The sequence below is a fragment of the Pygocentrus nattereri genome, chromosome 23 (genome assembly GCF_015220715.1).
Source record: "Pygocentrus nattereri isolate fPygNat1 chromosome 23, fPygNat1.pri, whole genome shotgun sequence".
Lineage (NCBI taxonomy): Eukaryota > Metazoa > Chordata > Actinopteri > Characiformes > Serrasalmidae > Pygocentrus > Pygocentrus nattereri.
This window is the reverse complement of record NC_051233.1, coordinates 33,205,027-33,232,633: the sequence shown is the minus strand read 5'-3', so window position 1 is coordinate 33,232,633 and position 27,607 is coordinate 33,205,027. Positions and strand designations below refer to the sequence as shown.

Genomic DNA, 27,607 nt, shown 5'->3' with positions numbered 1-27,607 from the left:
TTTGTCGGCTACAGTCGGGTTCAGACAGAGTTTTGTCGGGCTACAGTCGGGTTCAGACAGAGTTTTGTCGGCTACAGTCGGGTTCAGACAGAGTTTTGTCGGCTACAGTCGGGTTCAGACAGAGTTTTGTCGGCTACAGTCGGGTTCAGACAGAGTTTTGTCGGGCTGCAGTCGGGTTCAGACAGAGTTTTGTCGGCTACAGTCGGGTTCAGACAGAGTTTTGTCGGGTTCAGACAGAGTTTTGTCGGCTACAGTCGTGTTCAGACAGAGTTTTGTCGGGCTACAGTCGGGTTCAGACAGAGTTTTGTCGGGCTACAGTCGGGTTCAGACAGAGTTTTGTCGGGTACAGACAGAGTTTTGTCGGCTACAGTCGGGTTCAGACAGAGTTTTGTCGGGCTACAGTCGGGTTCAGACAGAGTTTTGTCGGCTACAGTCGGGTTCAGACAGAGTTTTGTCGGGTTCAGACAGAGTTTTGTCGGCTACAGTCGTGTTCAGACAGAGTTTTGTCGGGCTACGCTCTGGTTCAGACAGAGTTTTGTCGGGTTCAGACAGAGTTTTGTCGGCTACAGTCGGGTTCAGACAGAGTTTTGTCGGGTTCAGACAGAGTTTTGTCGGCTACAGTCGTGTTCAGACAGAGTTTTGTCGGGCTACGCTCTGGTTCAGACAGAGTTTTGTCGGGTTCAGACAGAGTTTTGTCGGCTACAGTCGGGTTCAGACAGAGTTTTGTCGGCTACAGTCGGGTTCAGACAGAGTTTTGTCGGGCTACAGTCGTGTTCAGACAGAGTTTTGTCGGCTACAGTCGGGTTCAGACAGAGTTTTGTCGGCTACAGTCGGGTTCAGACAGAGTTTTGTCGGGCTACAGTCGGGTTCAGACAGAGTTTTGTCGGCTACAGTCGGGTTCAGACAGAGTTTTGTCGGCTGCAGTCGGTTCTAGACAGAATTTTGTCAAGCTAGTAGCGTAACATTTACTGCACCTTTACACCTAACCAACCTTCAGCACACCAAAAAGACAACAAATGCACTAATCCTTGCAATGTAAGTAAAAAGTCCACTTGTGTGAAATTATTTGATGCTGCAAAACTCAATTAAAAGCTCAGAAGTCACTCAGAGTGAATTGAAAACAACAATTAAAAATGGGTTTTGAACTGATTTGATCCAAAGTGGGATATTCCTGCTGCTCTGCGAACTGTTACACCACAGTTTCTCACTACAAAGTCTTTTTGGAAACTTTGCAGTAAACATTGACAACTTGAAGACATCCGGACAGTTAAAAGCTCTAATTACAGAAGATCTAATTATGGCAGATCTAATTGTGGCAGATTCACAGCTCACAGTAGGTGAAAAAGATTTCAAGCTGTTTTCAGAAGAGGACAGAAATACCTCACAGTGCTAAAAACAGCAGCAGCCTTTTTCAAACCTGAATTTCATGTGTGCTTTTGTCCATATTTAGAGATGCAGTAACCATATAATCAAGTCTATTAGAGATACTGAGCAACTCCACACAGCTTCAGGCGAGAGTGTGATGATCTAGACATCAGGTTAGCACCATGCTAATCTGTGGGGTATCAGGTGGGGTGAGACAAACAGGAATACATTTCTAAACCCTGAGGTGTGTGTGTGTGTGTGTGTGTGTGTGTGTGTGTGTGTGTGTGTGTGTGTGTGTTTCTCAGCTTTCAGGTTTTGTCGACACTGCCAGCTGATTAAGCCAGACCGCTGCCATCACTGCTCAGCCTGCCAAATGTGAGAAACCTCTTTTTGGTTGGTGTGAAACAGTTCTGTGTAAAAGTCAGAGACCATTCATTTAAGTTCCAGTTAAAAGTTATTCATTTTCAGGAGATATTTGCAATGAAATTAGATACAAGATATTCCGCTTACATAAGGATGGAGAAAGTCAAAGACTTTGGACTTTCCAAAAACAATTAAAAGCGCTAGAGAAAATGGGGCTCCTAACAACCACCTGGAAGAGCTGGTCGACCCTAAAACTGCCCCCATCAGATAAACAGCACTGAAAGCTTTGATCTCTGAGAGAGAGGAGAACATCAAGCTGCTTCAGATCTGAAAACATCCACAGGTGTTTCTGTCCATCCTTCCACTGTGAGAAGACCACTCAGCGCTGTGGGTCTGAAAGGACGTGTAGCTGATCAAGAAGAACCTCACTGAGAAAAGGAGACGGACACATCGAACAAAGAAGCTGGACGATGGACTGACCGCCCCAGAGTCCAGACCTCAGCACCACTGAATGGGTTTGATCACTACAGAAAATCATCAACCAGCTTCTAAGACTGAGCTTTGGAGGCGTGTCTGCAGATTGTTTGAGGAGCTGAAAGTGAGGCTCCTGAGAAGGTTTTGACCGGAAATAAATAAACGAGGGTTTAATGTATGTTGATCCTTTTAGGACATTAATGCATAAGGCATGTTGAGAGTGTGAGTGAGTGAGTGAGAGGGAGGGAGGGAGGGAGGAAGCGTTACAGGATGTTGCTGAAGTGCTTAGTCACATTTATTTGAGTGGGCTGAAAGAAAGCTCTCAAATGAGCCGCACTCACTGTCCTCTCCGGTTACCTGCCTTTGATTAACGTCCAGATGCGCGCGTGTGTGTGAGGTACACTCCGCATTACTCTTTAATGAGATGAGAGTAGTTCCTGTGACCGCAGAGCTCCAGCGATCGGATGGAAGATTCTCTCGCCCGTCCTCCTCAAACTCATTCATACAAGCCGCAAAATCAGCTGCACTCAAAATGCTTAAACGCATTCATTCACACTGAAATAGATTCAGCACAGCTGCTGCACACGGATGCCTTACTGAGCCAAGCATTAGTCAAAAAACAAGAAAATCCCCACCTTTGCGAGAATGCTGCAGTCATTGGCAAAAGTTTAAACACCCCTGGTCAAATGACACGTTCTGTAGAAAAAGTAGTCAACATGTCCTTCACAGGAAAAGCCCCTGAATTTGCCCTTTTATTTCAATTTCGCTGCACATTTTTTATTTATGTGCTGAGTTTCACAAATTGGAAAGGAATAATTATTTTTGGCATTTTTGAACTTTGCAAGGGGCTTATTGACTAAATTATTCGAAATATATATATACTATATATATTCGTTTATATATAAATATATAAACGAATCTGATATTATTGTATTCTTGACCAACTGAGTCGTGAATGTTAAAGCTAGGCCCTTCATTCGGGCCATAATTGTCACGATTTGGTCAAAACCGGAGGAAAACTACCTCTAGTGCTCATTTATTGTCCATTTTAGATCATTTTACATCAGAAGCTTGTAAAACCTGAATTTGCATGTGCGGCCTGCATTCACAGTCAGTGATGTATCTAGAACTTCAAGATTGACTAGAGAGACATTTTTCCCCAGTTAAAACCCAGTGTAAATCAAAACGTCATTTGGTAGTTAATCTACATTTACGTTTACAGCATTCAGCAGACGCTCTTATCCAGAGCGACTTACAGGAAGAGCTCAGTCTGTCTAGAGAAAGTCTCACTGCTAGTTACCAGCAGGTTAGAGAGAAAGACGGTCCTGAGCTCAGATACTGATAGAAACACAGTCACTGATACAGAGAGAAAACGGACAGAGTTAAACACAGAGCAGTGCAATACAACACAATACAGTACACTACACTACACTACAGTACACTACAGTACAGTACACTACAGTACAATACACTACACTACAGTACAGTACACTACAGTACAGTACAGTACACTACACTACACTACACTACAGTACACTACACTACAGTACACTACAGTACAATACACTACAGTACACTACACTACAGTACACTACACTACAGTACACTACAGTACAATACACTACAGTACAGTACAGTACACTACAGTACAGTACACTACAGTACACTACACTACACTACAATACACTACAGTACAGTACAGTACACTACAGTACACTACAGTACAATACACTACACTACAGTACACTACACTACACTACAGTACACTACAGTACACTACACTACAGTACACTACACTACAATACAGTACACTACACTACACTACAGTACACTACAGTACAGTACACTACAGTACACTACAGTACAATACACTACACTACAGTACACTACAGTACACTACACTACAGTACACTACAGTACACTACACTACAGTACACTACACTACAGTACACTACAATACAGTACACTACAGTACACTACAGTACAGTACACTACACTACAATACACTACACTACACTACAGTACACTACACTACAGTATACTACAGTACACTACACTACAGTACACTACACTACACTACAGTACACTACAGTACACTACAATACAGTACACTACACTACAATACACTACAATACACTACACTACAATACACTACAGTACACTACAGTACACTACACTACAGTACACTACAATACACTACAGTACACTACAATACACTACACTACACTACAGTACTCTACAGTACACTACAATACTCTACAGTACACTACAATACTCTACAGTACACTACAGTACACTACAGTACACTACACTACAGTACACTACACTACTCTACAGTACACTACACTACAGTACACTACACTACAATACACTACACTACACTACAGTACACTACAGTACACTACAATACACTACAATACAATACAATGCACTACAATACATTTCGATAAGTGCAGTACATTACAATCAATACTTAACTAAGTGCTGATTTAAGTGCTGTGTAAAGAGACGGTCTTCAGTCTGCGTTTGAAGACAGTGAGAGACTCTGCTGTTCGGACAGCCAGTGGGAGTTCATTCCCCCACCTGGGCTCCAGTACAGAGAACAGTCTCGACGCTCGTCTTCCACACGCCTTGAAGGATGGCCGGTCAAGCCGAGCTGCACTCGAAGCTCGAAGGGCTCGTGGTCCAGTTCGAGATTTCACCATTGCAGTAGGGGCTGGTCCATTTCTGGCTTTGTAGGCCAGCATAAGGGTTTCAAATCTGATGCGTGCGGCTGCAGGGAGCCAGTGAAGGGAGCGCAGCAGTGGGGTGACGTGGCTGAACTTGGGCAGATTGAAACCGAGCCGTGCTGCCGCATTCTGGATGAGTTTCAGAGGCTTGATGGTCTGCATGGGATGACCAGCCAAGAACGAGTTGCAGTAGTCAAGCCTCGAGATGACCAGAGACTGCACTAGTACCTGGGCGGCCTCTTGGGTGAGAAAGGGTCGGATCCTCCGGGTGTTGTGCAGGATGCGATATGAGCCGAGAACAATAACTCCATCCAGAACTTTAGGCCTTCAGTCCAGCTCCTGAAGTCCTAACCAATGGGAGAGCTCGCTTGACAATGTCCACCTAGACATCGTGGAGAAAAAGGTTCTGCAAAGTTTTAACTCTCATCCTGTTTTATCTGTGGTGCATCATTAAAATGGAAATATTCTCTCTCTGCAGTTGTGTGTTGAAAATGGACCATCACTGTCTCTGGTATGTGAAACTGGTCAAAAAACATTTAATGTAATAGAATATAACGTAATTGAGAGGAACAGCAGTAACAGCAGTTTTGCTGTCGGTGTCTGTGCAGGTTGAATAACTGTATCGGATTCTCCAACTACAAGTTCTTCCTGCTTTTCCTCCTGTATTCCCTACTGTACTGCCTCTGCATCGTCACCACGGTTACGCCCTCCTTCATTCACCTGTGGCTGGTGAGTGATGTCGGCCTTTTTATCATTTAACAGAACTTAAAATTAACAGGATGTTGTTTTTACCATTAGAGGTGTGCCAGGTTTACTTGAGCAAACAGTGCTAGACGCCGTCCCTTCAGGGCCGGCACTGAGGAACCAAAGAACTCTGGTTTAGCCCAGTGTTACCACAGTGAGAGACCAGGAGTGAACTTTTTAATATGTTACAGAGGAAAAATCAAATGAACGTTCTGGGCCTGTTCTCTCACTTCCTCTCTCTCGTCCTCAGTCCGGGCTGTTCGACAGTTCGGCTAAGCTGCACGTGCTGTTCTTGACGTTGGTGTCGTCCATCTTTCTGGTGACTCTGTCCTGTTTGCTGCTCTTCCACTGCTGGCTGGTCGCCAACAACAAAACCACCCTCGGTACGCGCTCTCAGTGCCTTCCCTGCAAGTTCTGTTGATAAACAAGTACTGCACCCACGAACGTTGATGATGATGATTGAAAATCACTTTAGCACTTTAAAGGGGAATTTTAGCCTTTTATGTCAGAAATCGTGTCCCTGATTCGTCCCCAAATCATCCCCAAAGCAGCTATAGTGCAAATATCCTCCCACCTTCAGTTTGCATCATTAGAAGGTTTTCCTAGTCTTTAAACTGTTCACCGCTCTCACTGTGGCGCCACCGTGTAAGTCAAGTAGACCGGTCAATCTCCATTTGGAGGGGAAACCGTGTCACGAAGGTCACTGGGCTTAAAAACATGCTTAAAATATCAGGTTCAGCTCCAGTCGTCAGTATGTACATTTACCTTGTTGACCTAATATTAAGTTATACTTTTTCCTTATGATTCTCTGATTTATACAGAGCCCCGCTGGTGACATCCTGTAGGAACGAGATCACGGCTTACTAAGTCATGACCACAACTTGATCATCTCGTTCCCACACCTTACTAAGTTGTGGCCACGCATTTTTATTTCTACAGGATGTCCCGTAGATTTGCCTTTCTTTATCCTGTTTCAGGATAATCAGGATAAACCTTCATCGCCACAAAACCAACTTTCAACATTTTTAATATAAAACAGTATTTTTAAGAAGTTTAATTTAGGAATTTGTATAAAACAGATTCATGTTTACTTTTATATAATTAACAATTACTGCATTTAAAAATATTTAAAAATCCATTTGTTACTGAGATTTTGGTCACTGGTGTTATCAGGACTCTTATTTTGCATTTTAACACAGTATTTTCAGCTCTATTAACCTGCCTCTTTGGGTCATCAGAGAGGAAGTGTCTCGAGGCCTGAGAAGGCGAGTCACACTCGCTCGCTATATTTCATTCATTTATCAATCATTTTGTTTGTCCGGCAGCTCAAAACGTCTGTGTGTCTCTGGTGTTTGTGCTTTAATGGCTGGGTAATTAATATTTAGTCAAAATAATCTCAAGTTATCGTTTTTATTACTGATTTTAAACAGTTACTCAAAGTCACCTGATCAGCTGACGAATCGGCCAGTTTACAAAATCCTCAGTTTTAACCAGAACGTCACTGGAGTGACCGTCACTGGACTGGAGTGACCGTCACTGGACTGGAGTGACCATCACTGGAGTCACACCACATTCATACACCAGTGACTGTGAACAGGTTTCCGTTCTGAATATGTGTGATAGTAAGAGACGTTAAAGGACACGTTAAGATTATTTAGTTTTGGGGTGAAATGAATGGATTTTTAAAAATGGATTTGAACTCCAAATGGAGAACGACCCGGACATGTTTACAGTGGACGTTGTGATGGTGACCTTTATTTTGTCCCCTTTAATGCTGATCGTACCTTCACTCAGCTTCACGAAAGCTCTGGGTGAAGTTCCGGTCTGTTTTGAGTAGTTTAACTCTTTATATTCGCTCCCTGCCTGCCAGAGATGTGACATTATCGTCAAGTGATTTCATGGCTCTATCTCGCTTATAATCTCCTCAGAGTGGCTGTCGGCCCCGTTTTTCCCAGACGGCCCGGATGGCGCGGCATTTGACGTGAGCGTAAGAGAGAACATCCTCCAGGTGTTCGGCCTGGACTGGAGACTCTGGCTACTTCCTGTTTCCAGCAGGTCATTTCCTCCCTTGTACAGTCACAGGCTGAGCGTGTTTGAGCAGTAGGACTAGCATTAGGTGGTGTTCACAGCACGTCTGCTTCAGTTCTGGACTTTCCCACTTTACCCGAGACCCACAGCTAGCATAACAATGACTGAAAGCTAGCAGGGGTCATTTAGCTTGGATGCTAACTGGACCATGCTACCTGATCCCCACTGGCTTTTAGCCGCATTGGCTCTAATTAGAGAGCATCCTGCTGAAAACAGACCTTTAGAAACATTAACATGAAAACCTTTATGGTTGTGTAGTGTAGTGGATAACACCTCTGTCTTCCACTGGGGTTCAATCCCCCGCCTGGGTAAACATCCTACACTACACCAATAAGAGTCCTTGGGCAAGACTCCTAACACCACCTTGGCCTCCCTGTGTAAAAACAAAATAAAAAGATCAGATTGGACGTCGCTCTGGATAAGAGTGTCAGCCAAATGCCGTAAATTTAAATCTTTATGCTTATAAAGGGGAACTCCACCGATTTAGCTCATTTACTCAATCATTCAATCGTTTAGATGTAAATAAAATCATTCGGTGTGGTTTGGTGGGAAATGCGCCTTTCCAGATTTGTCAGACTTGTTTACCACTACAGTAATAGGAACGAGACGTCCGAAGCACTTAATAGCTCTAAAAGCTACATCGCATTAAGTTATTACACAAAATGCTTATGAATGCGTTCGTTTTGTTATAAGGTTTTGGCCTAAAATGTGATTTTAATGCAAACTTTTACTGCAGGATCACCACCGTGTTTCCCGTCAAAAGCACATCCTCAGCTGAGGTCCGTGTGCGCAGGCCAACGTGCCTTTAGCCTGTAGCTGCAGCCGTTCACCACAGCTAACGCCGCTGTTTTGTTTACCAATTCATTTTGTAGATTGACCTGTTTTTTTGAAGACTAATGTATTTCACTCACAAAATACTGCCTTGATTCCTTGTTTCCTGCCTTGATTCCAGTTTCTGTGGTGGAGAGTGCGACAGAGGGAACAGCCATGCGTGCAGGTCGGAGAGATGAACGCAGGGTGTTGTAAGGAAACAACACATATCCAGACGTCACGGTGTCTTAATAGTATTTAATAGGTGTCTTGAGACATTTTCTTAAGACGTATGAGTGAAGACACTGTCTTTGTCTTGAGACGTGACCGTTAAGGTCTTGAGACACAGAAGTGATTATTTTTCAGTTTTTTACATATTTTGAAAAAGCCTGTTGGCTTTTATATTGCGTGTAAATTTCATGATGAATGGACCAAAAGAAACGAACCAAAATGACTTGGACAGACGTCTGGTTCCATTGACTTACATTAAAGGTAAAGTACGTTTTTTCCTTCTCCTGTAAAGTTCCCGTTTTGGAGATACGAGGTTCTGTTCCGACAGCAGCGAGATATTTTGTGAGGGAACACGATGCCATTAACTTTTTTATTTATTAATTTATTTATTTTTATTTAAACATGGCCCCTTAAGGCCTCCGTAGTATTGTAAGTGTTACACCTGAACACATATAAGACACGTATATGTTCACTGCTCGTTTTGGGTAGCAGATAAAATGTACTGTAGACATAACGTCTGGTTCCTGTTACTGCAGTGGTGAACTACAATTTCTCTACAGTCCACATTTCACACCAAACCACTTTTTTTTCCATCATCGTAAAAACTGTTGAATGATTCAGTAATTTTGGAAAATCAGTGGAGTTTCTCTTTAAATGAGATATTGAGCTCACTGTTCTCGTCTTAGTGGACAAGAGAGAGAAACTGATGCTGCGCCATGACAACCCACTCGTAGGAGGATGTTTGTTTTTAATGGAAAATATTTAATTTCAGTCTGAAGTTCTTTTAGAGATCTCTCTGCGTTCCCAGTGTAGGATACCCTGACTGTCCGCTAGTGAAGAGCGCAGAGATTGGAAAACAGCCTGGTTTTAAATACGCTTTGTTTTCTTTGTAGTCAAGGCGACGGCCACTCTTTTCCCCTGAGAAGGCGGACCACAGCCCACCATCCGATCATGGCGAATGGCGCTGAATGCTGGGAGCAGGAAGGCATTGTGGGTAAGTGAGTCCAGCCAGATTTTTTATTTTATCTAATTTTTTCAGTTCAGGCCATAAATATTAAAACTCAGTCAAAAATCAAGAAAAAAGCTCCTTTACCACGAAGCTCGTTTCTGCTGCCCACCTATGGCATTTCTAATAGTGTGTTAGCACTAAGTGAACAGTTTAAACAGACGTTTGACGCCTGTAAAACACATTGAAAATGTTCAGTTTGAAGCTTTTTACAGACATTAACCTGTAATTGAGCTTGCATGCGTCAGTTTTACATGATTACAGTGAAGATTCCTGCCGTCAGTGTTTTTCCAGCCCTCACAACCTGCCTGCAACCTGGTTAGCTTGCCACTCATGTTTAAAGTCAGTAAAGCACGCAGAACTTCCAGAAGGCCTAAAGTGATGATTGATTAAGTCTAACGTGTAAGGCCTTCAGTCCAGCTGCTGAAGTCCTAACCAATGGGAGAGCTCGCCTCGCTGTGTCTACCTGGAAACCACCAAGAAACAAATTAAACTGGATTCATTTCCGTTCGGCGTTTCAATATTTTAGCATCTTTATTTTTAGTTGAGACTTTGCAGTGAAATACGTGCATTACTACAACACGTTCAGTCCAACAAACATGATGATTCTATGAAATAAAAATAAATGAAAAAGTTCTGGTTCATATTATATCTTAATTCCGGGAGATCATTAGGCCTCGCCTGCAGGCCTAGAAGACCCGGCGTGTCCCCACTAGGGTCAAACTTTACCCAGAAGAAATGATACCTGAGCACCTCAGGGATCCATACATCACCTTCGGAAAATTCCATTGGTGGTACTTTTAATTATTAAATTGCATTTTAACCTTCATCTAATTTTTAATTGAAAATTCGATTTGCTGCACCTCTTTAATCAGATAACTGAATTCCAGTCCAGACGTGGCTTCATGTAATTAATTTAGGTCGAATTAATCAACCCCAGCCTCATCAATTAGTGCCGTAATCAGCACCAGCTCATCCAGTGTTGAGCGATCGTCCTGATTCGGTGCCAGCGTGTGCTGGTTCGGGCTCGGTGTGGTGATTCGGTCCATCTTTAATTTAAACTGAGACTAAATTCAGCCCACTTCTCACGCTGTCTCTGCAGGCTATCTGTCTCTCCTCTCTCCGTCATTAGCTTAAGTGTGTTACCTCAAAGAGTAGAGTTACTGTCACCCCCCAGAGTGGCACACACACACACACACACACACACACACACACACACACACACACACACACAGAGTTACACACACACAATGAACTGTACAATACAAAATCCATTATACAGTCCATTACACAATCACAGTCAATCGCACAACCCATCACACAACCCATCACACAACCCACACATAATCCATCACACAACCCACACACAATCACACAACCCACACACAATCCATCACAACCCACACACAATCCATCACAATCACACAACCCATCACACAACCCATCACACAACCCACACACAATCCATCACAACCCACACACACTCCATCACAACCCACACACAATCTATCACACAATCCATCACAAAACCCATCACACAACCCATCACACAACCCACACATAATCCATCACACAACCCATCACACAACCCATCACACAACCCATCACACAACCCACACACAATCCATCACAATCACACAACCCATCACACAACCCACACACAATCCATCACAACCCACACACAATCCATCACAATCACACAACCCATCACACAACCCATCACACAACCCATCACACAACCCACCCACAATCCATCACAACCCACACACACTCCATCACAACCCACACACAATCTATCACACAATCCATCACAAAACCCATCACACAACCCATCACACAACCCACACATAATCCATCACACAACCCATCACACAACCCATCACACAACCCATCACACAACCCACACACAATCCATCACAATCACACAACCCATCACACAACCCATCACACAATCCATCACAACCCACACACTCCATCACAACCCACACACACTCCATCACAACCCACACACAATCCATCACACAACCATATACAATCCATCACACAACCATATACAACCCACACACAATCACACAACCCACACACAATCCATCACAACCCACACACAATCCATCACACAACCCATCACACAACCCATCACACAACCCATCACACACTCCATCACAACCCACACACAATCCATCACACAACCATATACAATCCATCACACAACCATATACAACCCACACACAACCCATCACAACCCTCACACAACCCATCACAACCCACACACAATCCATCACACGTGTGTGTGTGTGTGTGTGTGTGTGGACTGCCCCATCAGATAAACAGCACAAGAAAAAAAAGACGACGTGTAGGTTCGCTGGAGGTTTTGGACAGTAAATAAAATGTCTGGTTCCTGTCGTCTCTGTAAGGACATCTGAGTCAGTTTCTCATGAATAAACCGCTCCGAATGACTTCCTTCACTGAACTACACAGAACTGTTGGGAAAAATGATGGAATTCCCCTTTAAAGTAAGAGTGATATGAAAGGCAGCTACAGATGACCTCATGAGAGGTCACTCGGTGCCAGTCATTCACGTTCTGTCTGAGAGCAGCGATGCTGAGCATGTAGGCACTGACCTCTGTGCTTTGTGGTGAGCGTTGCTGATCTGGGATCAGCTTTATGAGTGGAAAATAACCAAGAGAAACCATGATGCTGCAGTATTGCACACATCGGAAATGTGAGCGCTTGCTGCCCCCTGCTGGCTGAGTGGGTGTGTTGCACTCATCGTCTCCCAGACAGATAAAATCTAGATTTTAAATTTCTCTCTTTAAGTGACACCCAGGCCTGTCACAGTTACTACATGGTCACCGGAGTGCAGCCGTTATTTATAACCGCAGTTATCTAAGCTGAATTATTTATTTATATTTATATTTATTTATTATTTATATATACTGCATGTTTAAAACTAAACAGTCAGACTTCAGACGCCGAAAGTGTCTCAGCTGATTGATTCCACTAAGGTTCAGTATTTTTTTAAATGGAAAAGTGGTCTTACTGTTGGTCAGTCTGTATGTGTTGTGCTGTGGCTAATCCGTTCTTGGACTACAGTGTCTAACCAACATTAACTTTTGCAGTTTCCCAGCAGGGCAGCCCTGTTTCCATAGCAATAGATGACTGACAGCTGTATTAATAAGGTAAGAGAAATGGGCCACACTTTATTTTGATAGTCCACTGGAGACATTCTGCAGATGATTCAATTGCTCAGTTGAAAAGGGTCAGGGTAAAGATTAGATTTAGGTTTTGAGTTCAAATTAAGGTTGGGTTTATTATTATATTTAACTCCTTAAATGGCCAGGGTGGGCCTAAAGTTTTAGGGGTGTGTGTGTGTGTGTGTGTGTGTGTGTGTGTGTGTGTGTGTGTTCTCGTAGTGCTATACTTCTCACTGTGATGGGACTATATGAATTTTTTGTTGTTTTTTTTTTTATTTAAAGCAGAAAAATTGCTTTTTAATAGTGAAGTTAGGTTTAGGTGTAGCATTATTTAGCTACAGTAACACAAACCAATCAACGTCCTCATTTGTATAGCAAGACAAACGTGTGTGTGTGTGTGTGTGTGTGTGTTATTATTTGTCAATGATAGCCTTACTGGGTCTGAATTGCTCACAGTGGTGGTCATAGGAACCCGATGTCTGAAGAGTATATTGCCTGCGAAAGCTACGGTACTGTACAAAACTCCAAAACGGTCAAAAACAGCCATCAAGTACAACATTTTTCAGGCAACGTTTAAAAAAATGATTAAAAGCTACCGTCAAAATAAGATTCCTAACAACCACCTGGAAGACCTGGTAGACATCAAAATTGCCCCATCAGATAAAAGGGTCAGGGTAAAGATTAGATTGACGTTTTGAGTTAGAATTAAGGTTGGGTTTAGGTTTATGGTTAGTTTTAAGCTCTCAAATGGCCAGGGTGGGCCCAAAGTGTTATTACACACTTCTATAACCTAAAAATAGCTCAGCTTGTTTGCACTGAAGTCCCTGTAGTTACTGAATAATAAGCCTTCGAATGTAATGAGCCTGGATTTAAGGTGATAATATTTTTAACTCATTCATTACATCTTAAATTGTATTATTCGGTAACTACAGTGCAAAATGACCAAGTTATTCTTATGTTGAAGCACAATAAAAGTTTGGACCCACTGGTGGCTCATGGTCATGTAAGAGGCTTAATAAAATCTGTTGCACTTCATTTAAAATTCAGATGCATTTGATAGATATTTTGTAATAATGTTGGTTGTAGCAAAAACAGCCATTAAGAACAAGTTCTTTTAGCGTCAGGCAACTGGTACAAACAACTAAATATACTATCAGCTGTTTCAGTGGTCAGCGAGTCTCTCTTCCCCTTCATTCCAGCTTCCGTTCTTCTCAGGAGCCTCACTTTCAGTTCCTCAGAGAACCTGCAGACACGCCTCCACAGTTCAGTCTTAGAAGCTGGTTGATGATTTTCTGTAGTAATCAAACCCATTCAGTGGTGTTGAGGTCTGGACTCTGGGGTGGTCAGTCCATCGTCCAGCTTCATTGTTTGATGTGTCCGTCTCCTTTTCTCAGTGAGGTTCTTCTTGATCAGCTACACGTCCTTTCAGACCCAGAGCGCTGAGTGGTCTTCTCACAGTGGAAGGATGGACAGAAACACCTGTGGATGTTTTCAGATCTGAAGCAGCTTGGATTTTGAACGCTTTCAGTGCTGTTTATCAGTAGGGGCTTCAGGTCTTCCAGGTGGTTGTTAGGAGCCCCATTTTCTCTGTAGAGATCGTTTTGGAAACTCCTTTTCTCACCTTTTATTTCCTCATTCCTTACGCAAGTGGGTTCTCTTATATCTCCTCCTCCGACTGAATGTCAGAACTAACTCTAGATTCAGGTGAGATTGTACATACTCATGTTTGTGCATGTTGCTCCTTTAGGCTGTTTCTGAAGCAGTACGAGGCCCCGGGGGTGGTCAGAAGAGAGCTTTACTACACTACATCAGCTGGAAAATGAAGGTTTTACAGGAAGAACTATTCATATACTCTATTCCGGTATTTCTAATGTTCCATATGTTTATGTTTCTAGTGGTACAAAGCTTTTTTCTGATGGTGTGAGACGTCAGTAGCTAACATTAGCGTATTCATAGTGTGGACTACATGTACTGAAATTCTGAAGTCTACTGTCTGAGAATAAAGACAAAAGCTGTTTAATACAAAATACTTTTATTTATATTTGTTCCTTCTTTTCTAATGGCTCTGCACTGACAGTGTAGAGAAAAGTCAGTTGGGGAAACACATGCATTGAAGCTGGAATGTGTGCCTTCTCGGTTCTAGAATATTAGCACAGTCTAGAACGCACCCCTTCGTTCTGGCATTCGAAGATGGAGATCCTAGAAAGGCTGAACGTCAGTAATTGTCGAGTTTATTGGACAAGTCAAGTTTTGAAAACACTGAAAAACGGATCAAGCGAGACAAGAGTGGAGTCCCCAACTGGACCAATAAGAAACAATACAGCCAGAGCACATTATTTCCTGACCAACTGAATAACAAAACACACTCAGTCAGTTAGTCGGCTCACACACATGCAGCGTTTGCATCTGAGGGAACGACAGTGTGTGTGTGATCGTCAGTCTGTGCCGAAGTATCTCTGGCCGAAGTGTGTCGGAGCAACTGGGTGAACTTCAGTTGTCAGTATTGTGATCTCAGGGAACTCCTGAACAATGGACCTCGCACCTGTATGAACACACAGTTTAAATCACTAAATTGGCATAAAAGTTCACTCTCAGATGATTTATAAGGTTTAGTGTAATCACACATTACAAACTAGACCATGTTTGGTTGGAGAAAGAACACAGAGGTGTAGAGTGATGGTCTGGGTGATGACGCAAGGGAGGTTGACTGTGAGGGGCTTGTGTTCTAATGGGACAGACTGGATGGTGATGTGAAAGAAATATGTTTGGTGATAAAGGGGTGTGTTGGGTGGGACGAGATGGCAGGTAATGCAAAGGAGATGTTGGGTGGGACAGGCTGGGTGATGGGGAAAGGGATGTGTTAGGTGAGCAAGAGTGGGAAGTGTTGGGTGGTAATCAAAGGGACGTGTTAGGTGATGGTGAGAGGGATGTATTGGGTGATGACGACAGGCACATATAGGGAGGGGTGTGTGGGGTAACGGTGAGAGAACACATGGTGAGAGACATTAGGTGGGACACGTTAGTTGATGAGAAGGACATATTGCTTGACGGTGAGAGGGATTTGTTGGGTGATGAGAGGGACGTGTTGGGTGGTGGTGAGTGTGATATATTAGGTAAAGGTGAGAGGGGCATATTGTGAGGGATGTGTTGGGTGACAGAAGACATGTTGGCGGATGGTGAGGTGTTGTGTTGGGTGGGACACGGCTGATGGTGAGAGAGATGTGTCAGGTGGGACACGTTGGGTGATGAGCAGGATGTATTGGGTGGGACACATTGGATGGTGGTGAGAGGGACGTGTCGGGTGATGAGCAGTATGTATTAGGTGGGACACGTTGGCTGATGGCGAGAGGGACGTGTCGTTGGGTGATGAGCAGTATGTATTAGGCGGGACACATTGGATGATGGTGAGAGGCATGTGTTGAATGGGACACGTTGGATGGTGGTGAGAGGGACATGTTGGGTAGGACACGTTGGGTGATGAGCAGGATGTATTAGGTGGGACACGTTGGATGGTGGTGACAGGGACGTGTCGGGTGGGACACGTTGGATGGTGGTGACAGGGACATGTTGGGTGATGGTGAGCAGGATGTATTAGGTGGGACATGTTGGGTGATGGTGAGCAGGATGTATTAGGCGGGACACGTTGGGTGCTGGTGGGCGGGAGGTATTAGGTGAAGACGAGAGAGACACATTGGAAGGAATGTGATGGGTGACAGAAGACATATTGGCTGATGGTGAGGGGGATGTGTTAGGTGGGACATGTTGGGCGATGGTGAGGGGACGTCTTGGGTGATGGTGAGAGCGTTGTATTCGGTGATGACGTATAGGGAGGGATGTGTTGGGTAACTGTGAGAGAGGACATGCCGGGTGGGAAGCACTGGTTGATAAGAGGGACTTGTTGGGTGACAGCGAGAGATGGACCAGGTTGACTACCATGAAGCTTCCTGCTGCCCAATGCTGTGCAGAAAGCCTCACCTGCATGCCACTCCAACTATTCAGTCATGGACACTTTCATTGGTTAATCTAAATAATTCTGTCCAATCACAGACTGGTTCCTTTTATCCCTCTAGATTCAATGCTGTATATTCATTATAAAGTCTTATCCTCTGTTCATTGTTCATACTGCTTTGTTTTTGTTCTGCTGTCCACTGCAGACCAGAGGAGGGTGGGTTCCCCTTCGGAGTCTTGGCTCCTCTCAAGGTTTGTCTTTTTTTTGCACATAGGGCGTTTTCCATAGCACTGTTGCCCTTGGAGACGCTTACTGGGGCTTGGACCCAGGTTTCTGTACGGCGAATCTGTGACAACACTTGCTGTAAAAAGCGCAACAAAAATAAACTTCGACTCGACCTGAGGTGTTGGGTGATGTTTAGGTTGGGGGCCGATGAGATTGAGACATATTGGGTGATGAGGGGGACGTGAAGGATGGTAGTGAGAGGGATGTGTTGGGTGACTTCATCGTTCTGGACATCTAACACTGCTACATTTTCACTTGGCTTTCTTCTATAGAACCAAATTAGTTCTATATTATATCTATATTATATATAGATTCCAAACTTACCGTGGGGAGTGGAGAAGAGACTGAGCAGTATGATGTGTTTGGCTTGCAGCCCGTGTTCTGTTAGCACCCTCACCGCCTCGATGACTGTGTTACCTGTACCTGTACATCCATCACAGCACACTGTACTCTCCGCAGAAACATACTTGGACACTTGAATCAAATAGATAACATTTTATAATATATTTAACTGTTTTGCTGAACAATTCCTTTAATCTGCACTTGCATCTTATTTAAATTCACCAAGCACTAGAGACTGCAGGACATTTTGGTGGGGGTGCATCGATACTGATACCGTCCAATACCAACTGATACACATGACCGCAGCTGAGTTAGTGTGCACAGCCATGCTAATGAACAAACAACTCAAGCTGGCAGTGAAAGAAGCTCTGCTCACACAGAGAAGTGTTACGGACTCCATGGAGGCTGGACACAAAGTCACTGGTCACTTTAAACATTCTACCCTTGTAAACTCCCACCAGAAAACACGGGTTGAGACCGTGGCTGGGTGGAGACACGTAGGCTAGCAAAACGGAGGCGAAAAAATCAACAGCTTGTATATCCTGACTTATGCAGTTTGACTAGATAAAGGAAAAAGTAATTTTTAAACTCTTTGGCCGTAGAGAGACTGTATAGTTCTACCTTGTATAGTGTGGTCAGCTGAGCTGCTACAGCTCTATTTCCCAGCTCAGTAACTGCTGCACAGCATGTTCATTTGAAAGAAACCGCTTTATTTGAAACGTTCACTGACAGAGCTGCGTTTCATGAAGCAAGGACGGAGCGCTTTCATGCAGTGCAAGTATACATGGTAGTATTTGTACGTACAAGTTGGACTAACTTACAGTAGCCATGTTTACATGCAGCCTAATAATCCGTTAGTAATCCGACTAATAGCTCAATCGGAATAGAATACGTCCACTTCAATTGGAATAGTCCAGTCTGATTGAGGCCATTCGGAATACAATTACTATCCAACTGAACGAGGTGGGTAATCCTGTAAATAATCTGTTAAATAGAAGAATAATATCCGTGTAAACGCCTGTATCCGATTACATTCCCTATCGGAAAGTTTAAGTCCTTTCTGCATGTGCGTCGCGTCACAGTGAGAGTTTACCCAAGGTAAAATATCACTCCAGTAAAAGTAGAAGTTCCTCGTTTTAGACCTCCACTTGAGTAAAAGTACTAAAGTATTTACCTTCAAATGTACTTAAGTATCAAAAGTAAAAGTACTAAAAAATGAATTAACTTAATGCAACTTAGTTCCAAGTTTAAGTTGAATAAAAACTGGCTTTAAACTCAGGATCACAGATGAGCTCCTTTACTATGTTGATCTGTAGGCGTCTGTTCATAAACATAAACCAGCCCAAACTCATTTACTATAAAATGAAATGGTGTTTGTAGAAATTCAGAAAAAAGCCGCGTCAGTCTCGACTGCATATGTGGACATATTTCTATATTGAGCTCTATTTACACAAAGTTAGGTTAGTTCATCATTTATGTTGAACAGACTCTCCCAAAGTTTTACTCTGCTGCGCTGACGTTGAACCGCGTGCTGCACTGGGTCGGTATGACCAACAGGTCAAAACCAGCTCTGAACAAAGTGACCGCTGGGCCCTGATTGGTGCTCTGGCTTTGCGCTTCTTTCGTTTTGACATGTTACGTTTTTATACACACAGAAACCAAAAGGAACGACAGATTTCTCAAAATGTAGGAGGAAAAAGTCGGATATTAGACTCTGAAATGTAGTGGAGTGAAAGGAAAAAGTCGCCCAGAACGGAGAAACTTCAGTACAGATACACCAAAAATACTAAAGTACAGAAACCAATTACATTTACTCAGTTACTCAGTTACTGTCCACCACTGGTTTCCTAATAGCAGCTGCGGCAGGAGATGTTGTGGTTTGAGGTGTAAGAGTTTTTGCTGTATGTTTATTTCCACCTCATCAGACTGTCTGATGTAAACTGCATGTTAAAATGACCACAGCTCTCAAAAACTCACCTCTCGCAGAGTTTAAACAAACGAGGCTCATTCCACCTCCGTCAGAATGTTCCAGCAAGACGAGTCGGCTACCTGCATCGGATTTGAAGTTGCAAAACCTGATGTTTTGTATCGAAACTGCACGGCATCTTTTGATACTGCAGCTAATGCAACGTCACTGGACAGCTCAGCGTGCTTGGAGGAGAGAACTAACTGCTAATTCTGTCACATCAGGCAACAGAAGCCCTTGTTGACTAGCATTAAGCTGAGTGATGGGAGATGGAAGCTCATGATCTCATGGTGATTTTTCAAATAAACAAAGTGAGTCAGAGGTTTGATGTGAAACGGTTCCGCTCCAGATGAACTTGCTGAGTCAGAAGTGTTTTGGACCAAAACCAATTTTTAGACCCATTCGGGCGAAAGGATACGCGAGTTATTTTAGCAGCATCATCACATATAAACGCAGAGGACTCTTGTGGGTTCTCTGGAGGTTCTGGATAGTAAATAAAGTGTCTATATTTGTGTTGTTGTCATGGTGACCTCTGGTTCCCATCACCATCACTGTAAAGACGTCGGAGCTGTTTTAGAATTTCACATCAAACCACTCTCAGCGGATTACTACTCACTCAGGATGGGGTACATGAGCAGCACCTTCCTGCGGCTGATGTCGGGGGGAAACTTGGCGTAGAAAACTTTGGCTTTCTGAGTCTCCTCGTCGCTTTGGATCAGAATCTTCCCAATGCGGATTGACCTACAACAGTCCCGCAGTCCCTGCTCCATAGCCTCACCTACAGGCACAGGATCAAACACCTCACCGGTCCAGTCTCATTAAAGTACTTCACAAAATGCACTATTTACTACGTGATTCTCTACGGTGGAAAAAGAGGACTTTAGCAAACGTTCTTCAAGTCAAATGACCATCAAAATCCGCTAAACCAAATATGCCCTCCTTAAACTCAACTAGTAAAGAGCCATTACACTGATCAGGCATAACACTATGACCATGTCTTTGTTTCTACACCCATTGTCCATTTCATCAGGACAGTCCACCTGTTTCTCTGCGTACTTTGTTGTGCTGTGTCTGATCCACTCGTACCAGCACAACACACTATAACACCAACATATCAGTGTTACTGTAGTGCTGAGAATGATCCACTACCCAAACAGTACCTGCTCTGTGAGGGTCCATGGGGGTCCTGACCACTGAAGAACAGGGTAACAGAGTATCAGAGAAACAGATGGACTCCAGTCTGTAACTGTAGAACTACAGAGTGCAGCTATACGGTCAGTGGAGCTGATGAAGTGGACAGTGAGTGTAGAAACAAGTAAAATTTACTCACCTTTTATAAAATAAGAGCACGTTCTAGTATGTAAACATTATTAATGTTCACTGACCAGTTCATGTATGCAAACTAAGATACAAAAAACAGCCCATTTTAAATTAGTTGTTTTTGTGATGTCACAAAAACTAACATATATGCATATACACACCTATTCGACCTACGGCAGTTCATCCCCGCTCTGTCCCACTGTTAATGTTAAAGTTATAATGGGCTTTTCAACCCAGACTGCTTTCAGAATGAGGTCAAATACAGGATCAGCCAATCTGCCTGTTTAACTCTAAGGGTGAATGTAGGACTGAAAATACAGTTTTAGCACACAGAGCTAGCCAAACATTACAAGCTAAGTCATAACATACAAGAAAAATGGAGGAAATGGACCCTTTAAGTCAAAGGTCTGGAATCCTTCAGCCCTCAGGTGTACCGTTACTGTCAATAATAACAAAAACATGCTGTAATTTTACATAAGTTGTTTCAAACTCAGCTGGGCAGCTTTAAAGGGGAATTGATTTGTAAATTCCTGCATAATTAATTGTTTAAGATGCAAACAGAGCCATTCAGAGCAGTTTGGAGTGAAACGCTCCGTTCTAGAGAAACTTCCTGAGTCAGCATTGTTCACAGTGGTGGTGATAGGAACCAGACGTCCACCTCTAAAAGCTCCCTCACAGCAAACTATTACATGAAATGGTTATGAATTCACTGCCTGATGTCTGAGATATTAGCCACATTACACGCAGCCTGTAATAATGTAATAGCCCATTAATAATCCGACTAATAGCCCAATCGCAATAGAAAACGTCCATGTGAACATCTCAATCGGATCCGATTACATTCCCTATCGGAAAGTTTAAGTCCGTTCTCGGCCTTCTTTAATAAGGACGTGTGAAGGACGTTTTCCTGAGTCTGACGTCATTTTAAAGCAGTTAAAAACACAATCACTGCTCACTGCTGCTCATCTCACTCTGACTGGACCTCACGTGATGATGGTTGTCATGGTAAGGACATGACATGAGCGTCATTTTGGATCTGATTACTTGTAGTGAGCATGTAAACGGAGATGATCCATCAGAATGTAGAGTAGAGAGAGAAAAAAACACCTCAGGCTTAATTTTCCTAATAGTTTTGAAAAAAAATTGACCTAAAATGTATAATTAAAATACATTAACGTTGGAGGGATACGTGCAGAGCGTGGTGAAGCAAAATAGAATTATTATTGTTTATTTATTTATTTTTGGGATTTATCACTATTTTACCATCATCAGCATTACAAGACCTGTGGGCTCACTGGTGGTTTTGGATAGTACAACCCCAATTCCAGTGAAGTTGGGACGTTGTGTAAAACATAAATAAAAACAGAAGACGATGATCTGCAAATCCTTTTCAACCTATAATCAATTGAATACACTACAAAGACGAGATATTTAATGTTCAAACGGATAAACTTTATTGTTTTTTGCAAATATTCACTCATTTTGAATTTGATGCCTGCAACATGTTCCAGAGAAGTTGGGACAGGGGCGTGTTTCCCACTGTGTTACATCACCTTTCCTTTAACACTCAATAAGCGTTTGGGAACTGAGGACACTGATTGTTGAAGCTTTGTAGGTGGAATTCTTTCCCATTCCTGCTTGATGTCCAGCTTCAGCTGCTCAGCAGTCCGGGGGTCTCCGCTGTCGTATTTTGAGCTTCATAATGCGCCACACATTTTCAATGGGAGACGGTCTGGACTGCAGGCAGGTCAGTCTAGTACCCGCACTCTTTTACTACGAAGCCACGCTGTTGGAACACGTGCAGAATGTGGCTCGGCATCGTCTTGCTGAAATAAGCAGGACGTCCCTGAAAAAGACGCTGCTTGGATGGCAGCAGATGTTGCTCCAAAACCTGTATGGACCTTTCAGCATTAATGGGGCCTTCACAGATGTGCAGTTTACCCCTGCCAGGGGCACTAACACCCCCCCCCCCACACACCATCAGAGATGCTGGCTTTTGAACTTTGCACTGATAACAATCCGGACAGGCCTTTTGCCTTTGGCCCGGAGGACACGACGTCCATGATTTCCAGAAACAGTGTGAAATGTGGACGCGTCAGACCACAGGACACTTTTCCACTCTGCGTCAGTCCATCTCAGATGAGCTCGGCCCAGAGGAGCCGGCGGCGTTTCTGGGTGGTGTTGATATGTGGCTTCGCTTTGCATGGCAGAGTTTTAACCTGCACTTGTAGATGGAGCGACGAACTGAGTTCACTGACAGTGGTTTTCCGAAGTGTTCCTGATCCCATGTGGGAATATCCGTTACAGAATGATGTGGGTTTTTAATGCAGTGCCGCCTGAGGGGTCGAAGGTCACGGGCGTTCAGTGTTGGTTTTCTGCCTTGCTGCTTACCTGCAGAGATTTCTCCAGATTGAACAGGTGTTTTTTGAGCATTCCTCAACTTTCCCAGTCTTTTGTTGCTCCTGTCCCAACTTCTTTGGAACGTGTTGCAGGCATCAAATTCAAAATGAGTGAATATTTGCAAAAACAATAAAGTTTATCTGTTTGAACATTAATTGAATTGAATATCGGTTGAAAAGGAGTTGCAAATCATCGTATTTTGTTTTTATTTATGTTTTACACAACGTCCCAACATCACTGGAATTGGGTTGTAAATAAAGTGGTTTTATATGTGTTTGACATCACGTCCAACCACTAGAATGACTTTGTTTACATCTCAAAGACTGAATTGGGCAGAAATTTTGAAAAGTTGATGGAATTCTCCTTTAGCGTAATGCACAGTGGCACTCACCACTTCTCATGATGCTCACACCACAGTTCCCCTTCTCAAACTTCACTCCCTCGTACTTGTGACCTTAACGGAGCAGAAAACCAAAACAAAAGCTACACCGTTAAAAAAGATTATGTTTTAAAGATGAAGTGACCCTTATGAGTCCCACAAGGGAGAAATTTCACCTCCGTATTTAACCCATCCATGCAGTGAAACACCACACACACACACTAGGGGGCAGTGAGCACACTGGTGAGCCCGGGGAGCAGTTGGGGGTCAGGTGACTTGCTCAAGGACACCTCAGTCATGGACCGTCAGCTCTGGGGATCAAACCAGCGACCTTCTGGTCACAGGGCCGGATCCCTAACCTCCAGCTCAGGACTGCCCTATGGTTCTTCAAGGGTTCTTTAGTAAAGAAAATGGATCTATGAAGAACCATGAACACTTAAGGAAGTCTTTGCATGATTAAAGGGTTCTTTGCATCATGAAAGGTTCTTCAGAGTGATGGTGAATGTGCTGTAGATGGTTCTATATAGAACCTTTTTGGAAAAAATCTATGTAGCAGCCAGAAGGCTTCTTCAACTGATACAAGCTTGACATCGTAACTCTTTTGGGTGCCATATAGAACCCTTTTCAAAAAGGTTCTACGTAGAACCATCAACTTCTATATACATGCACATTCTTAAGTACCCTTTCATGATGGAATGACCCCTTTAATCACGCAAGTTCTTGAGTTCTTTGGGTGTTCATGCTTCTTTGTAGAACCATGTTCTTTTCTAAAGAACCATCTTTTTATTAAATACTGTAATGTGACCGTCACACTTGAGATTAAGTTTGAAATGATTTGATTATTTGAAATGATTAAATAAACGGGTTCAGTTGTTTGTCACTGCTCTGACAGGTGATGGTGGTGGGGTTAGTTGGCACTGGTTCACACTCACCTGTGGGCGTGGTCACGGTGCATTCGCTGTAGGGAAGCTGATTGAGTCCCTCTTCAACCACTAGTCTTATCTGAATGAATACAAACAGCCAATCACAAGCCATCAGTTACGTATTCCAATCAATCAGATATTCGCCAGCATAAGCGTGAACATGTCACTACTGTCGGAACAAAACCTCGTTTTTTGGGGGGTTTTTTTGCTGTTTTTCAGCTTTTGACATAATTTGAAAATACCTGTTGATCTTTACATTGTACGTACATTTCATGACAAACGAAGCAAAAGAAACGGCCCAAAATGACTTGGAAAGACGTCTGGTTCCTTTGGCTTACATTAAAAGTACAGCAGGTTTTTTCCTTCTCCTGTAAAGTCACCATGTTGGAGATACGAGGTTTTGCTCTGACAGCAGCGACATGAATTTGGGAAACCTGCATCAGTTACAGAACACAGGTAAGCATGTGGGGTCAGAGGTAGCACTCTGGGCCTGGTCCCAATTCACAGCCCCATCCAAAAGCGCCCACTTTTTAAAGTAAAAATTATGCTGAAATTTTTTAATTTTAGAAAGGCTAATTGGTCAAACCGGAACACAAAACATGGAACAAGCATGCAGACGCCTGCTTATCCAGGCTTTCTTATGGAGTCAAAGGTATTTACAGGGTTCTGCCAGAGCGATGTTCTGTCTCACTACGTGTGAATGAAAACGAGTAGGTTTCTTTTCCAGTCTGTGCCACTGTTCTTGAATTTATACCCCTCTAGCCCATGCCTGGCATCGGGCACGGTGACCTCAGGCTGATGTACAGCTGCTCCAGGACATCCCATTCTATTGATCAGTGCTTTGCTATTGAGACTGAGGTGCTGTGTGTGCGCCTCTGGACATTGGTGTCAGGGATGGGTGACCTTAAAGCAGCTGAGGTTCCCTCCCCTAAACTGGCGTACAGAAAGGCGTTATTAGCCGAGATAAATTCACTGGTTCTTACCAATCTATCAGCACAAAACACAAAATCTCCTCTACTAGTAGACCTGAGAGAGAGAGAGAGAGAGAGAGAGAGAGAGAGAGAGAGAGAGAGAGAGAGAACAGGGCAGCAATGACGTCTTGGCCAATACAAGGAAATGACACAACAGCCAGACAATGACTCACTGTGCACCGAAGGGGAATTCCACCAATTGTTCCAAATTTCTGCCCAATTCAGTCATAAAGAGGGTTTTGGTGTGAAATGGTTTCAGTGGTGGTGATGGGAACCAGGGGTCACCATGACTACAGCACATAATACACATCTTATTTACCATCAAAACCACCAGTGATTGATTGTTTGAGGCCACAATCTTCTCAAGACACGTGTAAAACAACGTCTCAGCCGTCAGGCAGTTTATTCATAACCACTTCATATAATGCCTTCAATAGAGGGGAGCTTTAATAGAGAGGCATCAGACGCCTGGTTCCTATCACCACCACTGTGACCTGCACTGCGGACCACTCAGCAGGACGTTGTTTACATCTTAAACATTTAATCATGCAGACGTTTTTCCCCTTTAAGGTGCAGATCAGCGCTCCTGCTCAGGAGATGCTTCTTCGAATCTTCCGTTCCACCTACAGTGGAGCAGCAGTTAAAGGGAAAATCCACCAATTTTTCAAATGTCTGCATCACTAAGTGTTTAATCTGTAAACAGAGGCGTTCAGAGCGGTTCGGTGTGAAACGCTCCGTTCTAGACAAGCTTACCAAGTCAGAACCGTTCACAGTGGTGGTGATAGGAACCAGACGTCCACCTCTAAAAGCTCCTCACAGAAAGTCATTACACAACATGAAAATGAATATATTCATTACAAGACCTGACATGTGGAACTGATAGTTGAACATTGATAGTTCTGTGGAAAATGTTTTGGCCTAAAACCTCTTGTTAATCCATTAATTCTATCTATCTGTGGTGGATTATTTTTCAGATTTATTACTAATTTACCTTCATTAACTTTCCCTATAGGCTCTCAGAAGACGTGTCGGGTCTGGGTGGTAAATAAAGTGTCTGTATTTGTGTCGTAGTCATGGCGACGTCTGGTTCCTATCACCACCACTGTAAAGAGACATCTGAGTATAATTTTCTCCACAACGGGCCGTTTTACATCAGAGCACTCTGGATGATCCCAACCACTGAATTGTGCAGAAAAAAGCTGAAAAACCAGTGGAATTCTCCATTAAAATGTAGCTTCTGCACCATTTAAGGTGGACCGGAGAATTCGGTGACTCGATGCCACTCACTTGTCCCTGATGATGGTCTGCAGCTCCCGTATTTGGTCGTTTAAAGGCAGCAGTTTGAGCTGCGGTCCTATCTGCCGCTGGACCTCGCTGGCCTGTTCGTGTTCGCGGTCGGGACTGGGCTCTCCGCCGGCGCTGGGGGAGAAGCGGACCTGCTTGGCCGCCGCCGCCGCGTGGTCCTCCTGCTGCCGCCCGCCGTTAACCAGCTCCTTCTGACACGGCATCCCGTTCTCGAGGCGGCTCGTTTCCATAGGAACGGAACCTCTCGTCAGTCAGACGAAGCGGGGCGTCTCGCTGAGGGTCGCGGCGGGCTAACCTGATCCTGGGGGACGGTTCTCTGTCCAGATGGTTCTAGCTAACTCTCCATTTTCTCAAGTACAACGGACGCAGGGACCCTTAATCCATGACGTGGGCGTCCAGGAACAAAAACAGACCAACTGGATGTGACGCAGGACCCCCCCCCATTGCCTGATTGGGTGGAACCGATGTCAATCACCGACCGAGCGGCAAAAGAGGCGGAGCATTAACGGTTCAGGACCAATAAAAACTGGCTTATGGATTTTCTAATAAATAAATAATAAAAAAGTACCATTTAGAAGCGAAAACTTTGAAAAAAGAGTGGAAAAGCTGTTTAAAATCCTAAATTATTATTGCTTGTTGTGATTTATTACATAGATATTATCATTTTATAACACAAAATTTCCACTTAGTACCCGCACAGTAACGTTTTTACCTTATTTTGACTAATAAGCTCAAAGTAATGACCGATTATCACGAAATAATT

The 27,607-nt window shown here is 43.5% G+C and overlaps 2 protein-coding genes across 2 annotated transcripts in view; one reads left to right on the top strand and one right to left on the bottom strand.

Annotated features, from left to right (window-relative positions):
* Nucleotides 1-15,264, top strand: part of zdhhc15a (zinc finger DHHC-type palmitoyltransferase 15a) — a 36,364-nt gene extending 21,100 nt beyond the window's left edge. Inside the window, exons 5-12 of the mRNA XM_037533515.1 lie at nt 1,671-1,740; nt 5,410-5,442; nt 5,540-5,660; nt 5,926-6,058; nt 7,604-7,730; nt 9,698-9,798; nt 12,930-12,989; nt 14,752-15,264. Of these exons, the coding sequence (XP_037389412.1) occupies nt 1,671-1,740; nt 5,410-5,442; nt 5,540-5,660; nt 5,926-6,058; nt 7,604-7,730; nt 9,698-9,798; nt 12,930-12,973 (629 nt within the window). The 3' untranslated portion in view covers nt 12,974-12,989; nt 14,752-15,264. The remainder of the gene's footprint in view (nt 1-1,670; nt 1,741-5,409; nt 5,443-5,539; nt 5,661-5,925; nt 6,059-7,603; nt 7,731-9,697; nt 9,799-12,929; nt 12,990-14,751) is intronic.
* Nucleotides 15,020-27,238, bottom strand: uprt (uracil phosphoribosyltransferase (FUR1) homolog (S. cerevisiae)). The gene is made up of 7 exons (XM_017724623.2): nt 26,827-27,238; nt 25,552-25,594; nt 24,578-24,647; nt 23,658-23,720; nt 20,163-20,324; nt 17,563-17,661; nt 15,020-15,546 (listed from the first exon to the last, which is right to left on the bottom strand). The coding sequence occupies exons 1-7, from the start codon at nt 27,072-27,074 to the stop codon at nt 15,440-15,442; spliced, it is 792 nt and encodes a 263-aa protein (XP_017580112.1). The 5' UTR covers nt 27,075-27,238; the 3' UTR covers nt 15,020-15,439.
* Between the last annotated feature and the right edge of the window lie 369 nt (nt 27,239-27,607).

Bases quoted from the DNA above. Each gene is read 5' to 3' on its own strand.
- uprt (XM_017724623.2), bottom strand. From the start codon at position 27,074: ATGGAAACGAGCCGCCTCGAGAACGGGATGCCGTGTCAGAAGGAGCTG. The intron at 23,721-24,577 runs GTGAGTGTGAAC...TGCTCCGTTAAG, and splicing joins CACCGTGACCACGCCCACAG to GTCACAAGTACGAGGGAGTG. The intron at 20,325-23,657 runs GTGAGTGCCACT...CTGTGCCTGTAG, and splicing joins TGTGAGCATCATGAGAAGTG to GTGAGGCTATGGAGCAGGGA.